Here is a 27,906-nt window from a genome sequence, read left to right as displayed (position 1 = left end):
AATGGATCAGATTATGTAAAAAACTCAATTTTGACAAAAATTGAGATAGAACCTTATAATTCTAACGTCACGAATTGCCATGCAAATGTGCATACTTGTGTGTAAGTGATGTGCACACTTCTTTGCACACTTCAAAGCGAGGGGACGCACGGGCGCATCGCAACTTGACCCGGAGGAGAAGCCAGGCGGCCATTTTGGGCTGAAGGGGAAGGGGCCCTTCTGTCACCACGTGAGAGAGGAGAGGAGAGCCCGAACACAGAGCAATCGAGCGGAGAGAGTGTTTCAGCGGAGAACAAGGGGGGAGTAAGAGAGAGATCTGGCGACACATTTAACTCTTAGCTCTTTATTTACATGTGCTGAGGTCGAGGGGGTAATTCAACTTGCAAACCTGAACAATGCCGACGATTACCCTGCCGCCTAAAGAGAATGCTCTCTTCAAGAGGATCTTGGTGAGTTGATAACTTGATTATAACCGTATGAATTTAATTTTAAACATCCACCGGCACCTCCATCATCTCTCGCCTGGTTCATCCATCGGCACCACGGATATCTCGGCCTCGCCTAGCTGCTCCTAGCTAGCTTAGTAGCTAACGTAGGCGAAATGCACAACCATTGAATGGGGATCAGTAAAAACGAGCGCTTTCTTTCAGCCAGACAGACACCTTGGCTTTGTTTGTCTGGTGCTTTTTAACTTGGATATGGGGTATCCAAGCATGCTATTGCATAATACAAATGTAATGTTGTTAGCTTTGTCTCATCGATAAGCTTCCTAGCTAACTTCTAAAAGCATCCATCATCATGGCATGATCAGATCAGAAGGCCTCGCAAGCAGCTAGGGGAAACATGCTCAATTAACTAGTTAGTTTAGCTGGGCAGACAGACAATCAAATGTTCCCAGGTCTGCATAAATGTGATGGCTGCATGATGCATCAGTTGTCTGTTTTGTCATGTGTGTGGAAGTTGTCCCTAGCTAGCACGTCCAGATTAGCTAGCTTTCAGATGTAGGCATAGCAAGTGGCTGCGTTCGTAAATCGGCTCTGTTAATCTATTCAGCACTCGTGCTTTGACTCTTGTCCAATCAAATTACTCCATCCCTTTATGACGTTGAACCCAGCGTGCGCTCCGGCGCCTCTCAGAGCGAGTTGACGAACGCGGCCAGTGTCACTGATGTGATGCTATCAGTTGGGCTGCTTGATGGCAACCAGAGAGACTCTAGTCCAGAGAGAGACAAGGCTGTGCAGAATCTCCGTTGTCACACATCTTTTGGAACAACGATGTCTCGCTAGCTGTCCAACAAGTAAACAAGGAGGTTAGCTAGCTGACGTTCGTAAATTCGCTGTGGAATCTGATCAGCACGCATGGAATGCCCTGTCGCCCAATCAAATGACTCGGTCCCTTTATGACGTCGAACCCAGCGTGCGCTCCGGCGTTCTCAGAGCGAATTGACGAACGCAGCCATCCCCTGCTAAGCACTCAGACTTGGCCACAGTGATCATGCATGCGCAAGTGCATTTGAACAAACTGCCCTGCTAGCTCGTTAGTTGTGTCCAATGTGCGTTTTTTTTAAATAATAATTTAATTTCAGAGGTTCATTAGCTCGTTATTGGTCTTTTTTACAGGGCCCAGTAGTAAAAGCAGTTAATTTAAAAAAAACATACAATGAAGCGAAATAAGGGAAACATTGCTTTGGCTGTGTCAGCAATTCCTATTTAGCTGTCTGGCTGGCTCGGTTCAGCAGCACTGGGACAGACAGTGTGACAGCCAGCTACCTAGTTAGGCCTGTTTTTGAAATGTCTTAGAATTAACTCACTGAATTCAAGCAATATGTGCAGTGTTATGATAATATTAGCTGTCGTGTCAGGAAGGCTGTGTCCGCTGCATTAATCTCTTATTGATTAATGCAGCTGATTTGACCATTGTAGAATGTTGGGCACTGCCAGTGAGATAGCTAAGAGCTCTCTTATACATTGGCAGTAGTTTCCTATTATGAACAGTTTTGGCAGCAAAGTGTGCGATTGGGCCCTCAACCCAGGCGTGTTTTCAGAATTGACATGCTGGTCCCTCATGCCAGCCTCCAACGCTGCTCTACTGGTCAATGGTACTATGGCCTGGTTTTTGTATAGAGGGAGCATTTCATACTATGACTTATTGCCCTTTGTTAGGATTGAAAAGGCTGTCAAAGTGAAGTCTTCACACTTGAATACCCTCCATTAACTGGGGCTCACTAAACACACAGAGGTCAACGTAGCACATCCTGGACAGAGAGGGAGAGCGTGCGCTTGTTGCACTGGTTAGCCTACATGCAGTCGACAGTGTGGCGACTGGCTGGATAAGTCTAAACCCCTGGAACAATGTCAGGGCAACAATCAGTACAGTGCTCAAGTGTGCAGGAGCCAATGTTATTTGCTGTCAATACTAGCTGCCAAACCAACCATGTGTGAACCACGTGTGTGAACGATCTAGCCCAGTTAGGCTACGAACCTGAACAACTTGGAAAACAGACTTGAATGGGCACCAAATGCTCCATGGTTGCAATGTCCTCCTAGTTAAAAACGGGGAATACTCAGGGTCGCCAACTTTGGGTACCTGGCTGGAGTGATATTTTGATGCCATGGGCTTCAAATCACTCGCACCCACACTTAATCATGTGCGCATCAGGCCCGGTGCCAGAGCCAACACCTTATTGGGCAGTGGCCGAAGGGCGGGGGGTGGGGGGTTGTCAGAAGAGTGAGAGCTGGTAACCCTGGAATACTATCGCAATGAAATGCTTGTTTGAGCAGAATGGGGAGTTTACTAAACTAACTCCACACCCAAGCCTTGGCTAGCACCGAAGCGTCTGGACAAGGCTGGCTGTCTCACGCTCCGTCCCGCAAGTGCTGGGGAAAGTTGTTTTGGGTATTATTAGGTGTCGAACATGTCTGCTATAGAAGCACAGTAGTTTAACTAAGGTTTAGGCAACATTAAAGCTCTGTGGCAGCCAATGTGTTTTGACACGTCTGGTGCTATCCCCAGGGTGGCGCGTGTTACATCATCACTCTTGTCAGGAGTGATTTTGAATGAACCTGAATAGTGGCACCTTGGTCAAGGCTTTTGATGCTAAAAGGCGTTCCTTTTGTCATAGTCACCGTTGGCGTGGAAAAACGGTTTTTGATAATAAAGAAGTTGTTTTTATTCAAATAAAATGTTGACACTCTTGAGAGTGTCAGGAAAGGTCTCTCGCACCTTCAGTTGTTCTTCAGCGCCAGGAAACTTACTTACTTACGTACGTTTTCCTTTTGGAACATGAGCATTTCATCAAGCATGTCGGCTACTGTTCATTGCCAAGGCAGCATCTAGAGTGCAGAACTGAAATATGTTCAGAGCTAAAATTGGACAACGAGTTGAGTTCCCTTGAATGATTCAAGTTGTCAACTTGATTCAACTCCAGTTCAGTCATGCACGTATCGTTCACTACTTACTCCCTCTCTCAATGCGTCCTTCTTCTAAATGCTAGACTTGGTATAAAAAAACAAAAAAACGATTAAATCCTTTTTTTACAACATGCAGAGGACTGTTAGGCCTAGGAGTTTTAGTGTAAATCAATTAAAATGCGTTGCAGCTGCAGAGTGAACAGGCTCAGTTATAGGGGGAAGCCTCAAGGCGCTTTGTGTCCAGATTTGATGGGCTCGAGCACTGTGGTGACAACTCCACTGAGCCTTTCAATGGGCACGGCATGGTAGCACAACATTCCAACCACGACGTAGACAAGCTAATACCTACCTATCCACTTAAACCACGTAAAGGTATGTGCATGACCTAGGGAACAGGGGGCTTGGGGATGATTTTGGGGGTGATTCAGGGAAGGCTACTACGCAACACAACAATACTTATGATGTGGAAGTAAGCTGTGGTGGTAAACTGCCCCTAACCACCCCTAATCTAGTCAGAAATGTATTTTTTTTACTTTTATTTAGGATAGGCCTGGAAATTGGAAACGAGGTAATCAGATCTGTAATCGGTGACATTGCAGCGTGCAGCCAGAACAGGCTTTATGCGATGGCAACTGAACTGGTGAAAGATCACAGCATCTGATCTAGGATCAGCAGCCCATGTACTACTACCGTTGACTGCTAAGGAAGGAAAACACAATACTGACTGCAGATCATTGTTAGGGAGGGGAGGGGAGGGGAGGGGAGGGGGGTGGTGGTGGTGTGGTGTATCCCATCCCTAGTTATCCCTAGTACCTAGTCTCCATTAGTGATATTACAGGCCACAGAAATGCCATCTGCTACATCCCGCCTCGCTGCAATCAGATTAAACTGAATAGAATGCCCATAGCCGTTGCGCAACAACCTGTTTCTAAATATAGGCTAGCTTCTGAGGAGAGCTGTCGTAATTTGTGGCGTTTTTTTCGGGGACCGGTGTGTTCCGACGCAGGCTGGTTTTTGGGAGAAGGACATCTGGCTGGCTGTAGCGTAGTGAGATAAGCAGCACGCTGCTGATTTGTGTCTAAAATAATGACACGCATGGCTGTCATTTAGCAGCAGACGCTTTTACACACTGTTTCGCTTGTACTGTTAACCCAGTGTGGCCTGTTGGAAATAACACTTCATAACCGGCAACCTAACAGTTTGGCTCTGTTTACCACTTGTGTCACGCATCAGCCCTAATTCTAACTCCTTTCTTTTCTCTCTCTCTCTCCCTCCCTCTTTCACTCAGCGATGTTACGAACACAAGCAGTACAGAAACGGACTCAAGTTCTGCAAACAGATCCTGTCCAACCCCAAGTTCGCTGAACATGGAGGTAAGGGGCGGATGGAGGGATGATGATGTGTTCCTCTGCTCTCTCTCCATCACTCATCTATCAATGATGATCACCGTTCTCTCTCTCTCTCTCACACCTTGTTTTTTTTCTTCATCTCACCTTACTCCTGGTCTCGGTCTCTCCATCTCTCTTTCTCTCCATCCCTATCTCTCCAGAGACACTGGCGATGAAGGGGTTAACTCTGAACTGTTTGGGCAAGAAGGAAGAGGCCTACGACCTGGTCAGACGAGGCCTACGCAACGACCTCAAGAGTCATGTCTGTATCCTTACTGTGTGTGTGTGTGTGTATCCTTACTGTGTGTGTGTGTGTGTGTGTGTGTGTGTGTGTGTGTGTTTCCATCTCCATCTCCCCCCGCTGTCACTGCTCCCTGAGTGAGTGTGTAGAGTTTGGCATTGTGGATTAGGGTGGTCCTTTTAACTCACACACTCACACACATACACACACTCAAACCCGTTTGACATTGAGTAGCAGAGATGGTGTGTCTGGATCAGGGCCAGGCCGTGCTCCCCCCAGACACAGGCGCCTGAGTGAAGTCTGCGCTGACGTTTCCACCCGATAAGGCCTCTGCATCGATAGTAGTGTTATCTCACCCCAGACCCAGCCTGCAGTCAACAAAGAGAAGTGCTTCTGTATGGACGCGCACACACACACACACACACACAGCGATCCAGCCAGCGTTCAGTCAACACAGCTTAGTGCTCCTGCGTGAGGATCAACAGTCTACCATACACACACACACACACACACACACACACACACACACACACTCACACACACTCACACTCACACCCCCAGACACACACCAACACACATGGGAAACCCAAGGGCAAAGGGACTGATGGGGTAAGAAACGGATTGAATGACCACACGTAACTAAACATTACATACACCAATCAATAAATCATTATCCAAGAGAGACATCTGGTTTACAACTACAAGTACAGAGAATGACACATAGCCAGTAGAAACCACTATGTGTATGTATAGCCTGTCCATATCAGCTTAGAGGTCGTTCTCTGTCTGCATCCTCTGTCACTTGAAGTGTGTCTGTGTCTGTGTCTGTCTCTGTGTATGTGTGTTTCTACGTGCAGCCTGTCTAAATCCATCAGGAGAAGTGTGTGTGTCTCTGTCTTGTGTGTGTGTCTGTCTCTGTGCCTGTCTCTGTGTCTGTCTCTGTGTCTGTGTCTGTGTCTCTATGTATGTGTGTCTCTGTGTGTGCAACCTGTCTAAATCCGCCAGGAGAAGTGTGTGTGGTCCTTAACCCCTCCCCTCCCAGGCTGGCACGTGTACGGCCTGCTGCAGCGGTCAGACAAGAAGTATGACGAGGCCATCAAGTGTTACAGGAACGCTCTGAAGTGGGACAAAGACAACCTGCAGATCCTCAGGGACCTGTCCCTGCTCCAGATCCAGATGAGAGACCTGGAGGGCTACAGGGTGAGAGAGGGCAAAAAGGTGGGGTGAGGGGGCACAGGGACCACTCTCAGCTTCAGGTCCAGATGTGACCTGGAGGGCTACAGGATGAGGATGGAGGGATGAGGAGTAGAGGAGAGAAGGATGAGAGAGGGTAAAAAGGTGGGGTGAGGGGGCACAGGGACCACTCTCAGCTTCAGGTCCAGATGTGACCTGGAGGGCTACAGGATGAGGATGGAGGGATGAGGAGTAGAGGAGAGAGGGATGAGAGAGGGTAAAAAGGTGGGGTGAGGGGGCACGGGGACCACTCTCAGCTTCAGGTCCAGGTCCAGGAGGGTGACCTGGGGAGGTAAAGAGTGAGGATGGAGGGGTGAGAAAAGAGGGTTACTGGAGAGGGGGATGGGGAAGATGGATGGAGGGAGGGAGGGAGGGGATGGAATGCTGTAGCGTATGGTGCATGGACAGAGCAGCAGGTAGCGTCTCTCAAGAGCTCAGCACATCAAATGTTATCCAGTCAGTCTAGATTAGAATGTTCCTTCTCCCGGCTCAGCCCAGTTCTCCAGTTCTCTTGGACAACAATATAGCAGTTTTTTTATAGCAGATTTGGTGCATTTGAACTAACTTCGATGCCTTTCTATCCCACTGTCCCAGTTAAACTGCACCTATGCTATGCTACCAGTGCTATGTTAGCAAGGCAATGCTAGAAATTGCTAGTATGCACTGTTGTCTTTTTTTCTTTCTTTTCCCCCCCCTGTATTCAGAACCCCACCCCATGCTATGCTAATCGCTAACCTCTGTCCCACTGTCCTCGTACAGGACACAAAGCCCTTATGCTATGCTAACCGCTGACCTCTGTGTCGCTGTCCCTCCGCAGGAGACGAGGTACCAGCTGCTGCAGCTGAGGCCTGCCCAGAGGGCCTCGTGGATCGGCTACGCCATCGCCTACCACCTCCTGGAGGACTACGAGATGGCCGCCAAGATCATAGAGGAGTTCCGGAAAACACAACAGGTACTCCACTCCCCCTCCCCCCCTCCCCTCGTGTGTTCTGAGTTTGCACCTGAGACCGTTGCATTGATGAAGGCTGACTAAATCAAAGCCAGATGTGTCCCAGGCTTATAGGAATGAGTTGGGCTTCATAGTACCTGGTATGGGTGTGTCCCTAACCTTCATAGTACCTGGTATGGGCGTGGCCCTAACCTTCATAGTACCTGGTATGGGTGTGGCCCTAACCTTCATAGTACCTGGTATGGGTGTGGCCCTAACCTTCATAGTACCTGGTATGGGTGTGGCCCTAACCTTCATAGTACCTGGTATGGGTGTGTCCCTAACCTTCATAGTACCTGGTATGGGTGTGGCCCTAACCTTCATAGTACCTGGCATGCTGCTGAGGTACAGAAGGGTAGGTACAATATCGCCAGGCAACCGTCACCTTTGGAGGGTCGTAAAAATGCAGGCCGGTGCTGACCGACCGCCAAAGCCTAGGTGGGGTGCGTTCACCCTGATCAGCCCCACCCTGCTTCCTGCTATTGTCCCAGCATGCATTTAGTCTTGACTTGGCACGGTGCTCTGCACCAGCCCCGCCAGACCACAGGCTGAGAAGAGAGAGAGCCCTTTGTAATGTTGGAGAGACGTAAGTGGGTAGTACTGCTGCCTGGCTCAGTGTTGCTGACATTTCTAATCTCTCTTTCTTTCTCCCTCTCCACCTCTTTGTTTGTTTCTCTCTCCCTTCCCCCCCACCTTTCTTCCCTTCCCTGCTCTCACCCCCCCTCGCTCCTCCCTCCCTCTCTCTCTTCCCCCCCTCTCTCTCTCCCTCCCTCCCTCTCTCTCCCCCTCCCTCTCCCTCCCTCTCTCTCTCCCCCCCTCCCTCTCCCTCCCTCTCTCTCTCCCCCTCCCTCCCTCTCTCTCTCCCCCTCCCTCCCTCTCTCTCCCTCCCTTTCTCTCGGCTCCCCTCCCTCCCTCCCTCTCCCTCTCTCTCCCTCCCTCCCAGACCTCTCCAGACAAGGTGGACTATGAGTACAGTGAGCTGCTGCTGTACCAGAACCAGGTCCTGAGGGAGGCGGGGCTTTATAAGGAAGCACTGGAGCATCTCACCACCTACGAGAAACAGATCTGTGACAAGCTCGCCGTGGAGGAGACCAGAGGTGTGTGTGTGGGTGTGTGGGTGTGTGGGTGTGTGTGTGTCATACTGTATGCAATCTAATAATGGTGTTTTACTTAGGACTTACGTGTGTGTGTGTGTGTATGTATGTGTGTGTGTGTGTAATGGTGTGTTACTAATGACGTACGGGTGTGTCGTCTCTGTAGGCGAGCTGCTGTTAAACCTGGATCGTCTGGATGAGGCTACGGAGGTCTACCGCCGCCTGCAGGAGAGAAACCCAGAGAACTGGTTGTACTACCACGGCCTGGAGAAGGCCTTAAAGCCTGGTAGGCTTCAAATAATATAATAATAACTTTGATTTGTATAGCACTTTTCCTGCAAACGTTGCAGCTCAAAGTGCTTTAATCAATATACACTCAAAATACACTCCATAACACTGTCATCATAGCCAGTGGCCTTAAAGGCTGCTAACCTTCATATGTATAGAGACTACTTATTTTAAAATATATATATGCCATTTAGCTGCCAGATGCTTTTATCCAAAGTGACTTGCATTGCAGTGAGTGCATACATTTTTCTGTATATATGGTCCCAGCGGGAATCGAACCCACAGCCTAAGCGTTGTTGGCGCCGCGCTCTACCAACGGAGCCACAGAGGGCCGTACATAATCCGTGCGTAATGCGCTTCATGCACACTACTTTACATGACTCATGTCTCAATCTTGTGCGGGTCTGTTTGTTTGTGTTCTAGGCAATGTGGAGGACAAGCAGAAGATCTATGAAGACGCCTGGGTGAAGTATCCTAAAGGCCTGGTGCCCAGGAGGCTGCCCCTCAACTTCCTGGCTGGTACGAGCCTACGAGCTAACACACCACAACACACCACCTCTGAGACTGATTGATTTATTTGTTTCCTATTTCTTTGCTTCTGTGTGTTGTCTGTAGTAGATCATTTTCGACCAGACAGTGACAGTAACATCTATCTCTGTCTCTGTGTCTCTCTCTCTCTCTCTCTCTCCTCTCTCTCTTTCTTTCTCTGTCTCTCTCTGTGTCTCTCTTTCTTTCTCTTTCATTCTTTCGCTCTCTCTCTTTCTCTTCCTCTCTCTCTCTTTCTCTCTCCCTCCTCCCTCTCTGTCTCTCTCTCTCTCTCTCTCCCTCTCTCTGTGTCACTCTCTCTCTCTCCCTGTCTCTCTTCCTTTCTCTCTCTGTCTCTCTCTTTCTCTCTCGTTCTCTCTCTCTCTCTCCCTCTGTCTTTCTCTCTCTCTCTCCCTCTGTCTTTCTGTAGGTGAGAAGTTCAGGGAGTGTCTGGACAGATACCTGAGGATGAACTTCAGTAAAGGCTGTCCGCCCGTCTTCACCACTCTCAAGTCCCTCTACCACGACAAAGACAAGGTAAGGGGAACTTGTGGTCTTTTAGTTGACATATACACCTAAAGGTTTAGTTCGATATGTTTTAAACTTATACATGGTTCCTTACTTTGGAGAAAAACAACAATCACATTTGTGGCCACAATCACATCACATCAAATTAACTCTCTGATTCGGTTTGAAGTGTGATGGAGGGGATTTGGCCACAAATGTTGAACTTTTGTTTTGTTGCCCAATCACTTCCCATAGTTTTTTTTTGGTAGCGGTGGCTCAAGTTAGCTCAAGTTAGTTGTTGCTATTTAAACATCTCTGAACCATGGATTATGGTTTCTCCTGGCACATACACTACTTTCAAGGTCAGGAACTGACTACAAGTAAAAAAAAAAAAAAAAAAAAAAGTTGAACTAACCCGTAAACAGGATCTGAACAGAACTGCAATGTACTTGAAAGTTGATGACACAACGTTTTATGAAGTCTACAATTACTGGAAAACCAACACAGTGAACACGGCCATGTGAGGTTTTTCCTCTCACAGCAGGTTGAATACCACGGGTGTGTTTATCTGTGTCCTTACAGGTGTCAATAATTGAAGACTTAGTTGTGGGCTATGAAACGACATTGAATAGCTGCCGATTGTTTAATCAGAACGGTAAGTGTGGCGTCCAAATGTCAACATCCATCGGAATGTGTGTCTGGTGTTGTGTGATTTATCTAGTGGTGACACGGACTGTGCTTGTTGCCACTGACAGCTATTTGATGTTGACGTGTCTATTTGTTGCTATGCTTGGCTATTGTGTGTTGTTGTGTCATGATGTAACAATAGTTATGAGCCAGACATCTGATTGGTCATTGCAGATGACGGTAAGGAGGAGCCGCCCACCACGTTGCTATGGGTGCAGTATTTCCTGGCTCAGCACTACGACATGATTGGCCAGCAGACTCTGGCCCTGGAGTACATCAACACAGCCATCGAGAGCACACCCACACTCATAGAACTCTTCCTCATCAAAGCCAAGATATATAAGGTAACCTCCCCCCCCCCTTTCACTCAAAGTTTCACAAAATGTGTTCACTCTGGAGAATGTTCTGGAACCCTCATGCCCATGCAAATGTTCTCTAAGCCTTGTTCAATAATCCGTTCTTCTAGAACCCTCATGTCTGCTCTAACCATAGAGTTATAACCACTAGAGGGCGCCCTCCCCTAAATGAACTGTGATTATGTAGGGCGCTGCATGTAGTCAACTTGCTTGATCTTCGGTGGTTTGAGTCGGCATAAATCAAATGTTTCTGATGATTCACTGCCCCCTGCTGTGCTGGAGTGTAGTATCCACTCAGCTCCAGTGTCTCAGGTCAGTTATTTGCTGGCACCAGCAGATGGCCTCATGCCCCTGAAAGCCATTCACAATCTGTAGATAAACCTATTTAAGAAGAGGACAATAAGCTGATCCAATTGGCTAAAGCCTTCCCTGCTCATAAGTTGTCACAGATGCAATGAATGGGAAAGAAAGCATGTTGCCTACTCTGGGCATCTCTATGGCTCCTACATTCTAGAACCCTGAGGTCCACTCCAACATTCTAGAACCCGCAGGTCCACTCCGACACATATTAGAACCCTTAGGTCCACTCCAACACATATTAGAACCCTTAGGTCCACTCCAACGTTCTAGAACAGTTAGGTCCACACTCTCAACGTTTAATCAATCTGTTAACCTTGTAGAAGCTTTGGGTTCAATTCTAGATGCCTCGTTCAATCTCAAACTGTGACCTTTGCCCCCCATCCTGCAGCATGCTGGGAACATCAAGGAGGCGGCCCAGTGGATGGACGAGGCCCAGGCTCTGGACACGGCCGACCGCTTCATCAACTCCAAATGTGCCAAGTACATGTTGAAGGCTGGCCTGGTCAAGGAGGCCGAGGAGATGTGCTCAAAGTTCACACGGGTGAGAGGAGGAGTGTGTGTGCACGTGTGTGTGTGTGTGCGTTTGCGGGTGTGGGTGTGGGTGTGCCCGTGTCTCTGCGTATTATCAGGAAGGTGCAGAAGCAGTACTTGGGAATTTGCATGCGTGCATGTGTCTATGAGTGCTGCTCTCACTTCCCCCGTCTCTCCATAGGAGGGTGCATCGGCGGTAGAGAACCTGAACGAGATGCAGTGCATGTGGTTCCAGACAGAATGCGCTCTGGCCTACAAGTCCATGAACAAGTACGGGGACGCCCTCAAGAAGTGCCACGAGATCGAGAGGGTGAGTGTGCCTGGTCCTGGGAGCCTCCACAACTTCTCCTTTCAACATCCAGTTGGTTAGGGCTGGGTATCGCCACTGATTTCCCAAAACGATTCGATTCCGATTCACCAGCTCAGTGAGCTCACGATTCGATTCGATTCACGATTCGATTCGATTCGATTCGATTCCGATTCGATCTAGTTAAAATATACATTTTTTGCTTGAATATGAAAGAGATTCTCAGAATTAATGCTATAAATGGTTCAAGGAACCCTATAACATGTAGCATTGTTAAACATATCAATGAATTGACTCCAAAGCAGTTACATGAATGTACTTTTTATTGGAACACATTTTATTGGAACATATGAACATCATTGACCAACATTTTGCAACTACAAAAAGTGCTTTTTAACGTGCTTTGCTTTACTGCAGCCGATGTAAATAAAGGGGCTACAAACATAGCCTACCGGTAATAATCAACAAAAAAAGCGTTTCCGAACGTTTTTTGAGGGGTTTATATATACAAAATAAAAATGCAAAACTCAAACGAAAATAGTGCAATAGATGAGGGTATTTTGGGGAACAAAAACACACATTGTAAACCATAATGTCCATGAAACTAAAGCCCTTCATTACTGCTTTCTCACTTTTTGGAGATTGAAAGATTCTTCTGCAAAAAAAGGAGCTGATCTACATGTTGCGGAGTGAGGCAGCTTCTCTGTGCAGTAACGATATCACCAGCGGTTGAGAAAACTCTCTCAGAAGCGACACTGGTCGCGGGGACACACAGAGACCGCTTTGCTTGGCGTGCCAAAAGGGGATACTCCCCTGCATGCACCTTCCACCAGGCCAGGGGGTTTTCAGAGAGTGGAACAGGTTTTACTTCCCTGTATCTTTTCACTTCTTCCTTTGCCTTCTCAGCCAGAGATTTCTGTGGTACTACTATGGCTTTTGGGGTGTAGGCTGATCCAAGGAGAGACATCAGTGCAGAGGATTCCTTTGACCTCTTTGATGGAGAAGGGGCATAAGCCACTTTAACAGGAGGACAAAGGGTGTTGTCTTCCTGCTGCGCAGCCTCCTCATCCTCAGCTCCATCACCATCAGATTCTTGCTGTTGGAAAGATGAAAATAGTCAGGAAGAAACATAATTGATTAATAATTGATGAATGATTATTAAAATACTGTAGTATACAGTAACAATAAGTTATTTCTACATGTCAACTTACATTAGATGCCTCTGCTTGCTCCAGGCCAGCAGCTTCAGTCATCAATCTATCGAATGTGTCGTCTCGGACCTCATCAGATAAGAAGGGCAGGGCCTTGAAGCGAGGATCTAATGCTGATGTTACATACAGCTTGTCCTTCTGGGCTGCATATCTTAAAAGAGATTTAATTTGTTTTAACTTAAAACACATTTCATTACATTACATTACACATGCATGCATACAGTTACATGCATGCACAGACTGACTGACTCACGCACACCATGTATTTTCTTAATACAACTCCTAATATTTTAGCATGTAAAATTCTAATTTTACACAGGGGTTACAAATTAAGTAGCCTTTTAGAGACCCACTGTATTCATTTCATAACTCAAGGTTACTTACCACACACACACACACACACACACACACACACACACACACACACACACAGTGACGTTAAGTAGGCCTGAGCATACCTTGAATTGAAGTTGTTGTATATAGCAGTCTTGAGGTCCTTAATCACTGTGGAGTCGTGGGGGTCACTGCTCATCTTCTCCAGTAGCTGTGCCTGGAGAGGCGCAATAACGGAGACAGTTGGGGAGTTCTCTTCAGACATCACCAGTGTGGCTGCCTTCATCGGCCCAAGAGCTTTCACCACATCTTCTGCGACCGTTATGTCAGCCTCTGTCAGAGTGCAGAGATCGCTTTCGTTCCTGCGCACTTCAGGTGACATCAGAGTTGCTGAGATGGCTGGTTGCTGCTCCAGGAAGCGTTCCAGCATGTCCAGAGCGCTGTTCCACCGGGTCACCACGTCAATCACAAGCTTATGAGCAGGCAGCTCCAGCATCCGTTGTTTCTCTTTGAGCGTGTGGTTTGCCGTAGTACTGCGATGGAAAAATGACGTGATACGCCTCACGCGGCCAAGCAAGCGCGCGACAGCTGTGATTTTGAGAGCTGCTTGTGAAGCTAAATTGAGCGTGTGCGCAAAACAGCCAATGTGCAATCGCTCCATCAAATGCACAGCGCGGACCATATTTGCAGCATTGTCCGTTATGATGACTGGATCTTTGTTTGTAAGCTCCCAATCTTGTATCGCCTCGGACAACAGGTCAGCTAGATTACTTGCAGTGTGGCTGGTTTCAACTGCCCTAGTCTGAAGAACATGAGACGTGAGACTCCAGTCATCATTGATATAGTGGCAAGTGATTGTCAGGTACGAATCCATTGCTCTGGATGTCCAGCTGTCACACGTTATGGCAACTCTCTCTGCTTGCTGAAGTGAAGTTGCGATATCACGTTTCACCTGCGCGTACATGTCTGGGACTATCACTTCACTCAATTGTTTGCGTGTCGGTAACACGTAGCGTGGTTCTAATACAGTGACGAGTTTTCGAAAGCCAGCATTTTCAACAACGCTGTACGGGCGTATATCCTTGCAAATAAAATGTGCTACAGCCTCTGTAATTTGTTGGGCACGGGGAGAATTTGATTGCAATTTGCAACCAAACGTCTTTATCAGCGAGGTCTGTTTCGGCTCCGCTGTTCCGTGTTTCACGTCAGGGTGATGCCTCAATAAGTGGTTCCGTAGATTTGTGGTGTTTCCACTAAATTTAACTTCCACTGCGCACAGCTTACATATGACTTTGCTTTTGTCCAGCTCATCTCTATCGTCAAATGTTTTGAATCCAAAATGCACCCAGACATCTGACTTTAAGCCGGGTGGTGACTTGAGTGTCCGTGCCGTCGCCATGTTTTTAGATTTTAGTGTTGAGACCTCACGTGCGTTGCGTGATAAATTCTTGTATCGCGAGATCTGGCCACGAGATCTCACAAAAAAAAAAACATGAAAGATCGATCTCGGGACTTATGAATCGATAAATCGCTCATTTAATGAAGATCGATTCAGAATCGGGAAATCGATTTTTTGAACCCAGCCCTACAGTTGGTTGTTACCTAGAATTCCCTGGTCTTCTCACCTTGACAATCATGCGGTGTTAAAAATATATAATATAATAATTCATTGTATTTATATAGCGCTTTTCCGAGGCTCAAAGACGCTGACAATATGGGAAAACAGAAAACACTGAAACAACAAGCAACAGATAACATGAGCACATAGAACACAGAGTTAACGATTGGGGAACACAGTAACGCAGCAATGTCATGGGGGGGAGGAGGGTGGCAGTGTTAGGGGTAGGGGAGTGTTCTATAGTGTCGTGGATTTAATAAGATAGTAACTCAAGATAGTAACTTTAAATCTAAGTATAGTATTTATTAAAGTGTGGTATTTTCAACTGGCAAGTTGCCCCCCCGATCTCAGAACTTCACACACCAGGAAAAAGCTCCCTAAAATCGAAGTGTCCAACTCACAAACAACAGCTCTTGTGTAGTAATCAACATAGACACAACAGTGATAAAACTGTCTGCGTTCTCTAAATGCTTATGCACAACTAGGGACAGAGGAGAACTTCAACAAACGTCCCAGGGACGCAGCGATGAGCGTCTGCATTCCATGTGACATGGACATACATAATCACATTCACAGAATTCATATATGTTAAAAATCCTCCACATTAGCCTACAACAAAACAGTCAGACTGACCTTTCAGCTGTTAGAGGTTAGGATTTACCACATTATGTAAAACATCCCTTACGCTTAACAGAGCTCTCAAATTAAGGATGTTCTCAGTGGAACCTATATTCGGATTACATTTTAAATATTTTAGCAGACACTTTTATCCAAAAGCGACTTACAATTAGAGATTACAGGGACAGTCTCCCTGGAGTAACTTAGGGCTAAGTGCCTTACTCAAGGGCACACTAGTGGTGGTGTTCCCCCCCTCCCCCCCAGGTGGGATTTGAACTCATGACCTTCTGCCCCGTCACTAGTCCAACTCACTACCCCCCCACCCCCCAACCTGACCTTGGTCCCTCTGTCCCGTCAGCATTTTGTGGAGATCACGGACGACCAGTTTGACTTCCACACGTACTGCATGCGCAAGATGACGCTGCGCTCCTACGTGGACCTGCTGAAGCTGGAGGACGTGCTGCGCATGCACCCCTTCTACAGCAAGGCCGCGCGCACCGCCATCAACATCTACCTCTGTCTCCACGACAACCCCCTCGCCGACGACAACAAGGAGCTACAGGCCGACACGGGTGAGGAGGAGAGTGAGGGAGGGAGGGGGGGTTGGAGTGTGTGTGTGTGTGTGTAGAACATGAAGGTTAGAAAGGTGTGTGTGTGTGTGTGTGTAGAACATGAGAAGGTTAGAAAGGGGTGCGTGTGTGTGTAGAACATGAGGAGGTTAGAAGGTGTGTGTGTGTGTGTGGCATGTATTTCAGGATCAGGTTTGGTGCGTGTGCGTGCGTCAGGGGCCGTCAGAAGACGGAGCTCACTTGTTTGTTTTTTTAAGTCCCACTCATATTTTTCATTTTATTGGACAGATATAGTGAAGATAGACAGGAAAGTACGGAGAAGAAGGGAGAGAGGGCATGTCAGCAGGGCATGGGCCGGACTCAAACCCATGCCGACATGGGCATAATGTGTGCACTGTAGACCGCGGTGCTAGACCACGGGAACACCCCAGGCCACGGCTCACTTGTTTTTAAAACCAGTTTTCTTTTCCTCTTCTTCTTCTTCTTCCCTCCAGCCAACCTGAATGACAAGGAGCTGAAGAAGCTGAGGAACAAGCAGCGACGAGCACAGAAGAAGGCCCAGCTGGAGGAGGAGAAGAAGAACGCGGAGAAGGAGAAGCAGCTGAAGAACCAGAAGAAGAAGAAGGAGGACGACGACGAGGAGATTGGAGGACCCAAGGAGGAGCTCATACCAGATAAACTGGCCAAGGTGCGTGTGCGTGTGTGTGCGCGCTTGATCTCATCACTTCTTCTCTCTGTTACCATCTGGTAGGCCATACAGGGCCTTCAAAGCCCGCACCTCCAGGCTGCAGAACAGCTTCTTATCACTGAACTAAATAAACCCCCCCCCATCCTATTGCCACCACATCCGCTTCATCATAATACCCAGGAGCTTAAGTGCAATATGACTTTGGCTACCAATGTGCAATATTTTCCACTGATGTGCAATATTCTGCTGTGATGTTCTTAAATGCTGCTTTTTATGCGTCCTTTTAACTTATTCTTATAGTGAAATATATGGGTGTATGTGGTACATGAATGTTGTGGTGTGGTAGTGTGTGTATGCAGGTATCGTTTTTAGGTGATGCATAACAAATTTCGTCGTACTGTTTGTGCAATGACAATAAAGCTTTCTGATTCTGAATTGCCAATCTAACTTACACAAACAAACAGTTTTGCCATACCACCTCAACCCTCTTCTCTCCTCTTGTGTCCTAACAGGTAGAAAACCCACTGGAGGAGGCAGTCAAGTTCCTCACCCCACTGAAAAACCTAGTGAAGGATAATATAGAGACGCACCTACTGGCCTTCGAGATCTACTTTAGGAAAGGTAGGCTTATATCTCCTCATCACCTACAAAACACACTAAACACTTCGAGATGCAGTCCCTCCTGAAAACCTCCCCCTCCCCCTGTCAGTTTCTCTACTGTACATTAACAACAACAACAACAAACAGATAAAATAATTCTTCCTTCTTCTAGCATTATGACTGCCAATGGCCCTAGCAAAGATTACTTTTCTTGTGATGACTGACGGACAGATGATTCACTTGCTTAGACAAATGTATTTGTTGTAAGTCGCTTTGGATAAAGGCGTCTGCTATGTAAATGGACGTTGTAACAAGTTGATGCATCGGGTACAAGTCTTCAACCGAGTTCAGTGTCATCATTGTTTTGCAGAAAGATGCCTTTCTAATTGCTTTCTATAATCTGACACCCCTTTCACATCTCTCTACCCCCCTGTCTTTCCCTCTCTCTACCCCCCTGTCTTTCCCTCTCTCCATCCCTCTCTCTACCCCCCTGTCTTTCCCTCTCTCCATCCCTCTCTCTACCCCCCTGTCTTTCCCTCTCTCCATCCCTCTCTCTACCCCCCTGTCTTTCCCTCTCTCCATCCCTCTCTCTACCCCCCTGTCTTTCCCCCTCTCCATCCCTCTCTCTACCCCCCTGTCTTTCCCTCTCTCCATCCCTCTCTCTACCCCCTGTCTTTCCCTCTCTCCATCCCTCTCTCTACCCCCCTGTCTTTCCCTCTCTCCATCCCTCTCTCTACCCCCCTGTCTTTCCCTCTCTCCATCCCTCTCTCTACCCCCCTGTCTTTCCCCCTCTCCATCCCTCTCTCAGATAAGTATTTGCTGATGCTCCAGTCAGTGAAGCGAGCGGTGGCCATCGACCCCAACCACCCCTGGCTGCACCAGTGTTTAGTACGCTTCTTCAAAGGAGGTGAGTAGAGTGCACTTTACCCCCAGTTAACCCAGTAGAGGGCAATTACCCCCTAGTTAACCCAGTAGAGGGCAATTACCCCCTAGTTAACCCAGTAGAGGGCAATTACCCCCTAGTTAACCCAGTACATAAGGAGGTGGAAAACACCGAACGCACGCATAGGGTTCAAGAAATGTGCTTTATAAATCCAATGTGACGTTAATGTTGTTGTTAAAACTGGATGGTTGTCTTTGTCAAGTGAAAATGTTAATGTTTTCTCCCTTCTCTCCATATCCTCCCTCTCTTACGCCCCTGTCTCCTACTCTCCCTCCCTTCCCCTTTTCTCTCTCTCCCCTCCCCCCCTACACACACACGTCCTTCTCTCCTCCCTCTATCAGTCTCTGAGAGTAAGGACCTGGCTGAAGCCGTGCGTACGGTTCTGAAGCAGGAGATCACCAGGTTGTTTGGAGACAGCAACAGCAAGAGCTTCAACGAAGCTTTCCTCAGCAAGCACTCAGACTCTATCCCACACCGGGTGGCAGGTAGGACATCACACACACCCCCACACACACTCATACTGGCAAACTTCTTTTTATTCTTCTGTTCACACACCCATCCTGTGCTACAGTGCTCTGATCAGTATGTAGCCCAAACCCCAGCCAAGTCTGTAAGCCTTTTGTGTAGTGTAGTTATCTTATGGGAATGTACAATGAGAATGTGAACCTCATCCCCCTCTTCTCTCTCTTTATTACTCCTCCTCCTCCAGCGGCCAAAATGATGGTATACCTGGACTCCTCCACGGAAACGAAAGCAGTGGAGTTGGCCACCGCACTAGACGAGTCTCTCAACAACAGGAGCATTCAGGTGTGTTATGTGTCCGTGTCTCCGTGTCAGTCCGTGTGTGTGTGTGTGTCCATGTGTGTGTCTGTGTGTGTGTGTGCGCACGTTTCTGTCTAGTGTTTGAGTTGTATTTATGGCGTCTGGAAGAGGGTTAGGCACAGTGTGTGTGTGTGTGAGTGAGTCATATTACAGTATTGTATCCCATAATCATTCATGAATGGCCCCTAGCTTAGATAAACCGTCCTTAACTCCCCTCTCCCCCCCCTCCTCTCAGATCTGCACTGATGTCCTGGAGAGCCTTCGGAACGGCACATTGGGCGACGCGAACGAAAGGGCGGAGTCGTACCGGGCGGACTGTCATAAGCTCTACCCCTACACGTTGGCCTTCATGCCCCCCGGATATGAAGAGAACAGCAAGATCGCCAACGGCGACGTCTCCATGGAGACAGAGGAGCTGGCCAATGACATGTGAGCTGGGGGTGGGGGAAATGGATCGGGCCAAGCACGGAACCTTGGGGGACGCCGGGCCGCCATTTTTGAGCCGCAGCTGCAAAGCGGAGAGGGGTTCGTTCCTCTGCTTTGCTCGGCTCAGCTCGCCTCCGACAAGGCGAACCAGGACTGTGTGTGTGACATTTTGTTTTTGGGAGGAGGAGGAAGAGGAAGAAAAATGAGAAGAGAATAAAATGGCCATTTTACTTTTTTAATCTTGCTGACGACTACTCTCTAACTGAAAATAAAACTTATCAAAGCGTAAAAAAAAAAAAACGAGACAGAAGGACAGTTTCTCGAGACAATGAACAACAACACTGGGTCTGTGGCTGAAGGAGAAGGCTGGTCTGACAGGCCGACGCATTCTGATCTGCATTTCCCATGTTTTAAAAACAAACAAAACAACGTAATTTATAAGAAATTATAAAAAGAAAAATGTATAAAAGTGAGGAGCTGTGAAGGACTTGAGTACAGAAAGTAGATGGCTGGTCACCCTCGGTTCAGATCTGGGATCAGATCATTTAGCCCACTAATGGTTACAGTGTAAATGTGGGTTCTGGTGATCTTATCCCAGACCTGTGCTTCAGGGTGACTTCAAGCTTGAAGGGGGACTGTTACAAATGTGTGTTAGAGCAACCAGGGTGAAGTTGGTATTGGGCATCTAGCACTTCTGCCCAGTTCCAAATCAACAGTTAGTCCCTACCCCAACTACACACTGTTAAACCGAAAGGATTGGATGGGTTTAAGCAATATGGCAAGAATTCCACCTAGTGTCTAACAGCAGGTAAGATGGAGCTAATGCCTATCTTGCTAGTACCTATGTAAAATTGTTAGATCTACTTGAACATGATACTTTTAGGGGTTGGGGGGGGTGGGGCGATTTGGAATTGAGCATCCATCCTGCGTTCTCCTCGCTTGGGCTGCACTTCAGCCAATCAGAAGAGCTCCTTGAAAGGTCAGAGTTCAGGGGGTAGACTGTCGCCCATGGAGACAGAGGTCAAAAGGTTACCAGGAGTGCAGTATGAGTGGCAAATGTGTCGGTTTGCTTTTATTTTCCTTCTTTTCTTCCCTTCCCCCCCTTTTTTGGGGTTCCAATGTGAAAAATGAGATGGTGATGTATGATATCTCTGGATTTTTGTATTAAAAAAAACACACAAAAAACAAGAAAAAGTGTTTGGGCATCAGTGTGTTCTCTTCTGTCAGTCAGACTTGGAAAAGCTTTTGATTTGTATCGAGGTGTCAAACTCATCGATTGATATAGTAGTTTACAAATAAAGCAGCCGTTTGTCAATCATACTGAATTCTGGATACAGTGCTGAACACCATCCTTGCTCAGACACACAAACAATTCAACAATAAATATGGTTTTGCTATTCTCAATTAAACATCACTACTCTAATTTGTTTTTGTCACACAAAGAATCAGACATTCAGCTGTATGATGTTCAGAGCTGTATGTAAAGTCACTATCAAGCATTTGGCTTTGTGTACGCTTTTCTAATCCTTGGTCAAAGAGGAAACGGTATTATTATTACTGACAGCGGTGTCTGTTCTGGCCTAGAACTTTGTACATTTTGGATGGGGTGAGAGGGGCAGTTTCTGTTTTTTCCCTCTTGCGCAGGATCAGCCTACTCCCCTTTTCCAGCTGTTAAATAACTAGCCTTGTTGTCAAACACCTAAGAGGTACCAAATATACAATGCAATAAAGTATTTTTAAAAAGTAGCTGAACCTGTTGTCTGTTTATGCCTTAATGTGTATTAAGGTTGAATTGGAGAATGTCTAATGCTATAAACCCTAACGCTCTATCTATCTATGGTCAAGTAGAGACTGGAAATAAAAGAAAAAACTCCAGACTGAATTCCCCTTCAATGAAGAACTAACAGTTGAAGTTGACAAGAAGTTGACTAAAGCAAGTTTGCTTCAGTGCCAGTGTATTGTTTTTAATTTGCCAAAAGAGGGGATCTGGAGGCTGAACAGGCCCATCGTTCTAGTCATCTTCATCATCATCATCATCATCAATGAGGCAGTGTCTCCCGTCCTCTCCTCTGCTCTCGCGAGCATTCACCTTGCTGTAAAAAAAAAAAAAGACAAAAAAGACGTGGCCACACGCCAAACATAAATTGGGAGTTGTCTCGGATGTGGGAATGCCATTAGTCCTCCGACAATGAGAGGAACGTTTATAATTAGGTCAGTAAAACGCGTACGGGTCTAGAAGAGCAGTTTTACTTTTTTAAAACATCATATTGATTGGCGATTTAGTATTATCTGTCGGTTTCGATATGGAATCATCTCTTGAGTTCTCGAATTCCCTAAATAGCGTGTCTTCAATCCCGGCGTCTCGTTGGCGGATTTTTAAAATCATCGTGATTGGCGACTCCGGAGTGGGAAAGACGAGCCTCACTTACCGATTCTGCGCCGGAGAGTTTCCAGAGAGAACGGAACCGACCATCGGGGTGGATTTCCGCGACAGATGTATCGATATTGAAGGGGAGAAAATCAAGGTAAGATGTGGTGACTATTGATCCTGTACCAAGTACTCTTGATCTTGTCTCCGACTTCGAAACGATTGGTTCGCTCACTAACTGTACTTTTACGCACCGAAGAATCTCACAAAACTAGATATTTATATTTTACGCACGCTATCCTTGTAAGAACCCCGTTGTGCATCCCTATTATTTCTGTTATGGCACACTTTAATTCCCACCGATCTTGAAATCCACTTTGCGCAAGAGTAGATAATTGTGTCTTCATTTGTTTGTTTATTAAGTACGACAAAATGTATGTAAATGTAAATAATGTACGCTGTCTGAACTGTCCACACTTACTGACTCATCCAAGTATGAGTGGGCAAATTCCCATACAATACGTCTGTTGTTTGAATCAACAGTAATGGTTAAATACATATGAGACAATAACTCTCTTTGATATTGGTCTCAGAATGACGCATAATTTTGAAATTATTGGTTGCAATCCCAACTTTGACTTGTGGAAGTGCAAAGTCCCCATCCCTGAAGTCATCAAAGAAAGTCACTTCATGTAATATTCCCTAGTGTTACGGACTAAATATGTGCCATAATATCAGACAGTGATTGTATTGTGTTTATCAAAACAGTGGCATGAAAGAGGATGTTGGCGAACCCAGCCCTGTTCTCCTTTTCAAAGTAGTGGGGAAAACCACATGATGGCTAGGGGAAGTGAGGAAAAACATGGTGATAGTCAGTTACTGTTTTTGGTTGATTTGGTTTTGACTGTCCTGTCTTTATACATGTTTGTTTGACTGGTGAGTCGATGCTTTTGCGTGTGTGTGTGTACGAGTGTACGCACCCTGACAATCTCTTTCTTCTTATCTCCCCTCCATCTCTCTCTCCCTCCCTCCAGCTCCAGCTGTGGGACACTGCGGGGCAGGAGCGGTTCCGTAAATCCATGGTCCAGCAGTACTACAGGAACGTCCATGCTGTGCTCTTCGTCTATGACGTCACACATCCCTCCAGCTTCCGAAGCCTCACTGCCTGGGTCGAGGAATGCAGACAGAATTCCCTTGGTCAGGACATTCCCAGGTCAGTCACATGTATATATCGAGCGACAGGCCAAATATCAACTGGTACCCTGTTTTACTAGTGCAATACCTTTGGTGGTAGGGCACTATATTTAGGATAGGGTGCCATTTAAGACACATACAAAAGAGTCGGGGGGTGAGAGGGAGAGTTTAGAGTTGTTTATCTCTGAATATTCCATTCACCCATTCATGTTGAGCAATACGCTATGGAATGGATATGTTACAAACTGCAAAATGTAAGCTGGACTTGAGACACTCATAACCTTTTGAAAGAGGCTTGAGGGTATAGTTCATATACACCGGAGGTGCTTGGGGATAATAGTCAGTTGTCTTCATTAGGCTTGTTTGTGATGATCCCCAGATGGCCTGGGGGACGTAGCTGTTGGTTAGTCTCTGAGTTTTAGCCCTGAGGCTCAGGAAGAGGCTTCGTCTTTATCTTTACATTCTGCAGTTTATGACGTACGGACCTTTCCTCTCACCTCATTCTAACTCCCGCTCTTCAGTTGGCAAGCTTGGTTTCAACTTCTGAAACAGAAGTGACTTCTGACATATTGGTTCATTTTGCTCAGGAATCCATCAACAATTCCATAGACTTGTCATCATAATCGTAATGTATTTTGGTTGAATCAACATCAACTGTCAAACTCTACCTCAGGTTCCTGGTGGGCAACAAGAGCGACCTCCGCGACCCCCGGGCGGAGGGCCAGGTGAGCAGGGAGCAGGCGCACAAGTTTGCCGAGGCTCATGGGATGACATGCTTCGAGACGTCGGCTAAACAACCCCTCAGGAGTCGAGTTGGAGGAGGAAGACAAACGGACCAGGTGGACGCTGTCTTTCAGGCTCTGGCTGCCAGGCTGAAGAGACGGAAGAGAGTCCCGTTGCTAAGCACAAGCTCCTACACGGCAACAGGCTCCTTTAAACTGCCCGCCAAGAAGAAGTCAGAGATAGGCATGTGGGCATGCACCTGCTGAGACTGAATATGGGGCAGATGCTGGGTTCCAAACCGCCCCCCCTTGCCACTGCCCCCTAGACACTCCTAGATCCGAAGTGATTGGATGGATTGATTGTAAGTGAGATGGTGAACATTCCACACAGCCTTATCTGAAGGCAAGACTAAGCAAATACTATACAGTTAAAACCCTATCTGATTCTATCAGAAGTGCTTTGGAGATGGGGTTTAGGGATTCATTTTTAATTTTTCCGGTGGAGAGGAAACGGGGAGAGAATATTCTAGACATCATTTTGTCCCTTAACTTGTCCCTACTCTCGCCTCTACCTCTTTGGTACACACGCATATAAAAGGACTGGATTGGTGTTGGAAATGTTATTGATATCTGATCCTCTTAGAGTACTGTAAAACAAGCCTTTGAGCCTTCAGTTGCCTTTATAGAAGTGTGACATCATTGTGATGTGCACGCTTGTCCGTTAGTGCCTTATGGGCATGACAGAGCAATTATACGTGCTGTAGAGCTGAAAGACTTGACTAAAAGGCATGTGACTGGTATGTGTTGCATACAAATGTCATGTTCACTTGAAGAGAGGTGATGCACTTTTAAATGCAATAATTATTATTTTAGATTGTTGTTTGTTAAGATGAATGTTAAACAGAAACGAATGTGGACCAATTTCCAAAATGCTTTACCATGGACATTCTAAACTGTTTATGATCTGAATCGTTGAAAACTACCTACTATGTACTGTATATTTGTGTGACCTTACTATTGGCAATCAATGTTCAATAAAATATTATGTCTATGATTTAAAGATGGATATTTTTTGCTCTGTGAACAGTATGGTAGTATTTTAGCTGTAAAATGCAAGTCCTTTTAGGAGTTCACTCCAATAGGAAGGTGATGAGGATTCTAGACCTCCTGGCACCAGGCCAAGACCCATGTGTAAGATGGCCAACATGGCCAACTTGTTGATTACCGGCTATAAGATACCATTCATTCCTTTGTTCCTTGCCCTTTGCTGGTTGACCACGACATTGACCAGCCAGTTGTGTGAGCCCAGATCGATCTGAATAAGTTGTCTTAATCCAACTTTCCTTTGAGCATCAACTTTATTCCTCACCCATTTGGATTTTATACTTCAATATCAGAACTCATCATCCAACGTCCAGTATGTAGATTTGAGCTTTGAAATCATGATGGCCATGATAATCAGTAGTGAGCAAGGAATGAAATCGTATGATTTGTTAATTTGTTTGAGGGTTAAGTAAGGAGCATTGTTTTGGTCCAATCAAAGCCCTTTGTAAAAGCCTTTTGCAGAGGTCGAGCACTGGCCTTTATGTACCATTTGTATGTTCTGTTTGTTTACGTGGATATGCACATACATTGCCAAGTAATGGGACAGTGAAGTCTTTTTTCTTTTGGCTCTATACTCTATAAAAGTTTGAATATGAAAGCAAACAGTTACTGAGAGCTTTAAGTAGAGATGTTCATCTAGTATTTGAGGGTGTTTGTGTACATACTGGTTTAGAAATGACAACACTTTTGACATAGTCAAAGTAGTCAAAGTAAACATAATTTGTGCAGGCAACAATTGAATCTAGCCTTTTGGTGTCTGTCAGCATGAGGATGAAATGGGTGTCAATGAAAGTCAGGGAAGCTATGTTTAAGCTTGCCAAAATCAACATTTCGGAACATCTTTAAAAAACATATATTTTTTTTAAAAGGCAGTAAACAATAGCAAACAGACTGGTAGGCCAGGAGTTCTACAGTGGATGACCGAAGAATACGCACCATAATTAAGACAAAAACAAAAACAACAACAACCATCCACAGAATGCATTACCAGCTGACCTACAGAGGCTTCACTGCAAGACATAAACCACAACTTATTCTCTGAATATTATCATGTGCCAGAGTGATTGCAAGTGGAAAGTTTAGCCCAAGATTTACAGCATACCACCTCATCAGTAAAGCATGGTGAAGGGGTGTTAGGGTTTATGTACAGTATAGCTGCCACTAGAACTGGCTAACTTGTCGTAATTTATGATATACTGTAACTATAACAAATAACTACAAATACTATTAAATAAAAGCTGAGAAAACATGAACATGCTATGGAGAAAACATGAATGTAGTTATGCATTGGCCTTGTGCAAGAGCATGGAGGTGCATCACGTGTGTGTGTGTGTGTGTGTGTGTGTGTGTGTGTGTGTGTGTGTGTCCTTCCAACAGATGATACAGGAACCATCACATGATGAGACCCAACCTCTCTCCTCTACTCAATGTAGAGGACAACACATTTGTAACGTGCAGCTGTGTGTGTGTGTGTGGGTGTCTGCACGCGGTGGCAGGGTGGTGCAACATTCATCATGTAGCTGGTAGAGAGATCCTTCCCTATTCTTTTTCTCACAGCAGACTTCCTGAACTGGCCAAACCAGTTTTCTTACATTATCTTATTTATAATTTTTTATTACCATTTGAAATGGTAAGGTTTTGTAGTGGGTTAGTTGTCTAAAATCTGATCTTAGACCAAACCTATAGGGCTCTTTAATTCTCCAGCTGGCAAACGCTGTTATGGTTAAAACATCTCAACCCCTCCCCCCCTTTGATAAGAAGACATCTGACATTATTGCACATATTATTGCACACTGACATTATTGCACTAGTACTATTGTCATTTTATTATCACTTTTTCTGACTTATTATTAAATTGTTGATTGGTACTGACTGCTGTTGTTAAGTGTGGAGCAAGATCCCAAAACATTGTACTATGTCAACATTTACATTTACATTTTTGGCATTCAGCAGACGCCTTTATCCAAAGCAACTTACAACAAATATATTTGTCTAAGTAAGTGAATCATCTGTCCATTAGTCATAGGAAGAAAAAGTAATCATCTATCCATTAGTCATAGCAAGAAAAGGTCATCTATGAATGAATGAATGAATGGTCTTTATTGTCATTGATATAGTACAGGTACTATAATTACAATTTGGGAGGGGGGGCTCCCCTGGTGCTAGGAAAGAAAAAAACAAAAAAACAAGAAGGGAAAGGAGCTGGTTTACATAAATAAAGGCTATGTACACTATCCACTATACTATACTATACAAATAAAACACTGTGCTGTACTCTATGCTATGCTATACCTATTCTAACATTTCCTATTCTCTGCAACCTTATGTACCCTAGGGTTGTCATATTGCACATAGTGTTATTGCACATTCATTTAAAGTGTCGCAGTTTGCAGGCTTGAAATGTACACATTTGTGCCTCATTTGTGCCTCAGCACTACACTACACTACATCTATGCTAGGGCCAGGGGCCATTGAGGGGAAGAAGGAAGAAAAAAGCCAAATTACCAATTACTTTACAATTGAAGTAGTTACACTACACCAAAGCTACCCTGGAGAGAAATATAGTGTCAAAATAAAATTACAACAAAAAATAACAAAGGAAATTTGGTTTAATTTACAGGAATTCAGGAAGGCTATACGAGCATTCATTTACAACCTACACGTGTTGCAACGTAGGGGATGGGGAGTCATGTCAGGTCTACTGTATAGAGCTGACATGACTCCCTATCCTACAAGACAGACATCCATGTCTGCTCTCTACCACCCATTTCTGTC

General features: G+C 45.9%; 2 protein-coding genes across 2 annotated transcripts; both read left to right on the top strand.

Moving 5' to 3' along the window:
- Positions 1-311: 311 nt before the first annotated feature.
- On the top strand, positions 312-20,608 carry naa15b (N-alpha-acetyltransferase 15, NatA auxiliary subunit b). Its single transcript, XM_080535228.1, has 20 exons — positions 312-449; positions 4,699-4,783; positions 4,960-5,064; positions 6,082-6,239; positions 7,090-7,224; positions 8,204-8,357; positions 8,521-8,640; positions 9,066-9,161; positions 9,598-9,704; positions 10,257-10,329; positions 10,536-10,705; positions 11,466-11,618; positions 11,790-11,918; positions 16,054-16,267; positions 16,759-16,952; positions 17,465-17,573; positions 18,361-18,459; positions 18,837-18,980; positions 19,205-19,302; positions 19,553-20,608. The coding sequence occupies exons 1-20, from the start codon at positions 396-398 to the stop codon at positions 19,748-19,750; spliced, it is 2,595 nt and encodes an 864-aa protein (XP_080391354.1). The 5' UTR covers positions 312-395; the 3' UTR covers positions 19,751-20,608.
- A 1,438-nt stretch (positions 20,609-22,046) lies between these two features.
- On the top strand, positions 22,047-24,294 carry rab33bb (RAB33B, member RAS oncogene family b; the record flags this gene model as incomplete). The annotated part of the gene is made up of 3 exons (XM_080535233.1): positions 22,047-22,268; positions 23,146-23,324; positions 23,979-24,294. 3 exons carry the CDS (start codon positions 22,047-22,049, stop codon positions 24,292-24,294), a joined length of 717 nt encoding a protein of 238 aa, XP_080391359.1.
- Positions 24,295-27,906: the final 3,612 nt, after the last annotated feature.

This window comes from Nansenia antarctica, assembly GCF_963989245.1.
Source record: "Nansenia antarctica genome assembly, chromosome: 6".
Classification (NCBI taxonomy): Eukaryota; Metazoa; Chordata; class Actinopteri; order Argentiniformes; family Microstomatidae; genus Nansenia; species Nansenia antarctica.
Note: the sequence above shows the minus strand (reverse complement) of the source record. Positions and strands in the feature narration are given on the sequence as shown.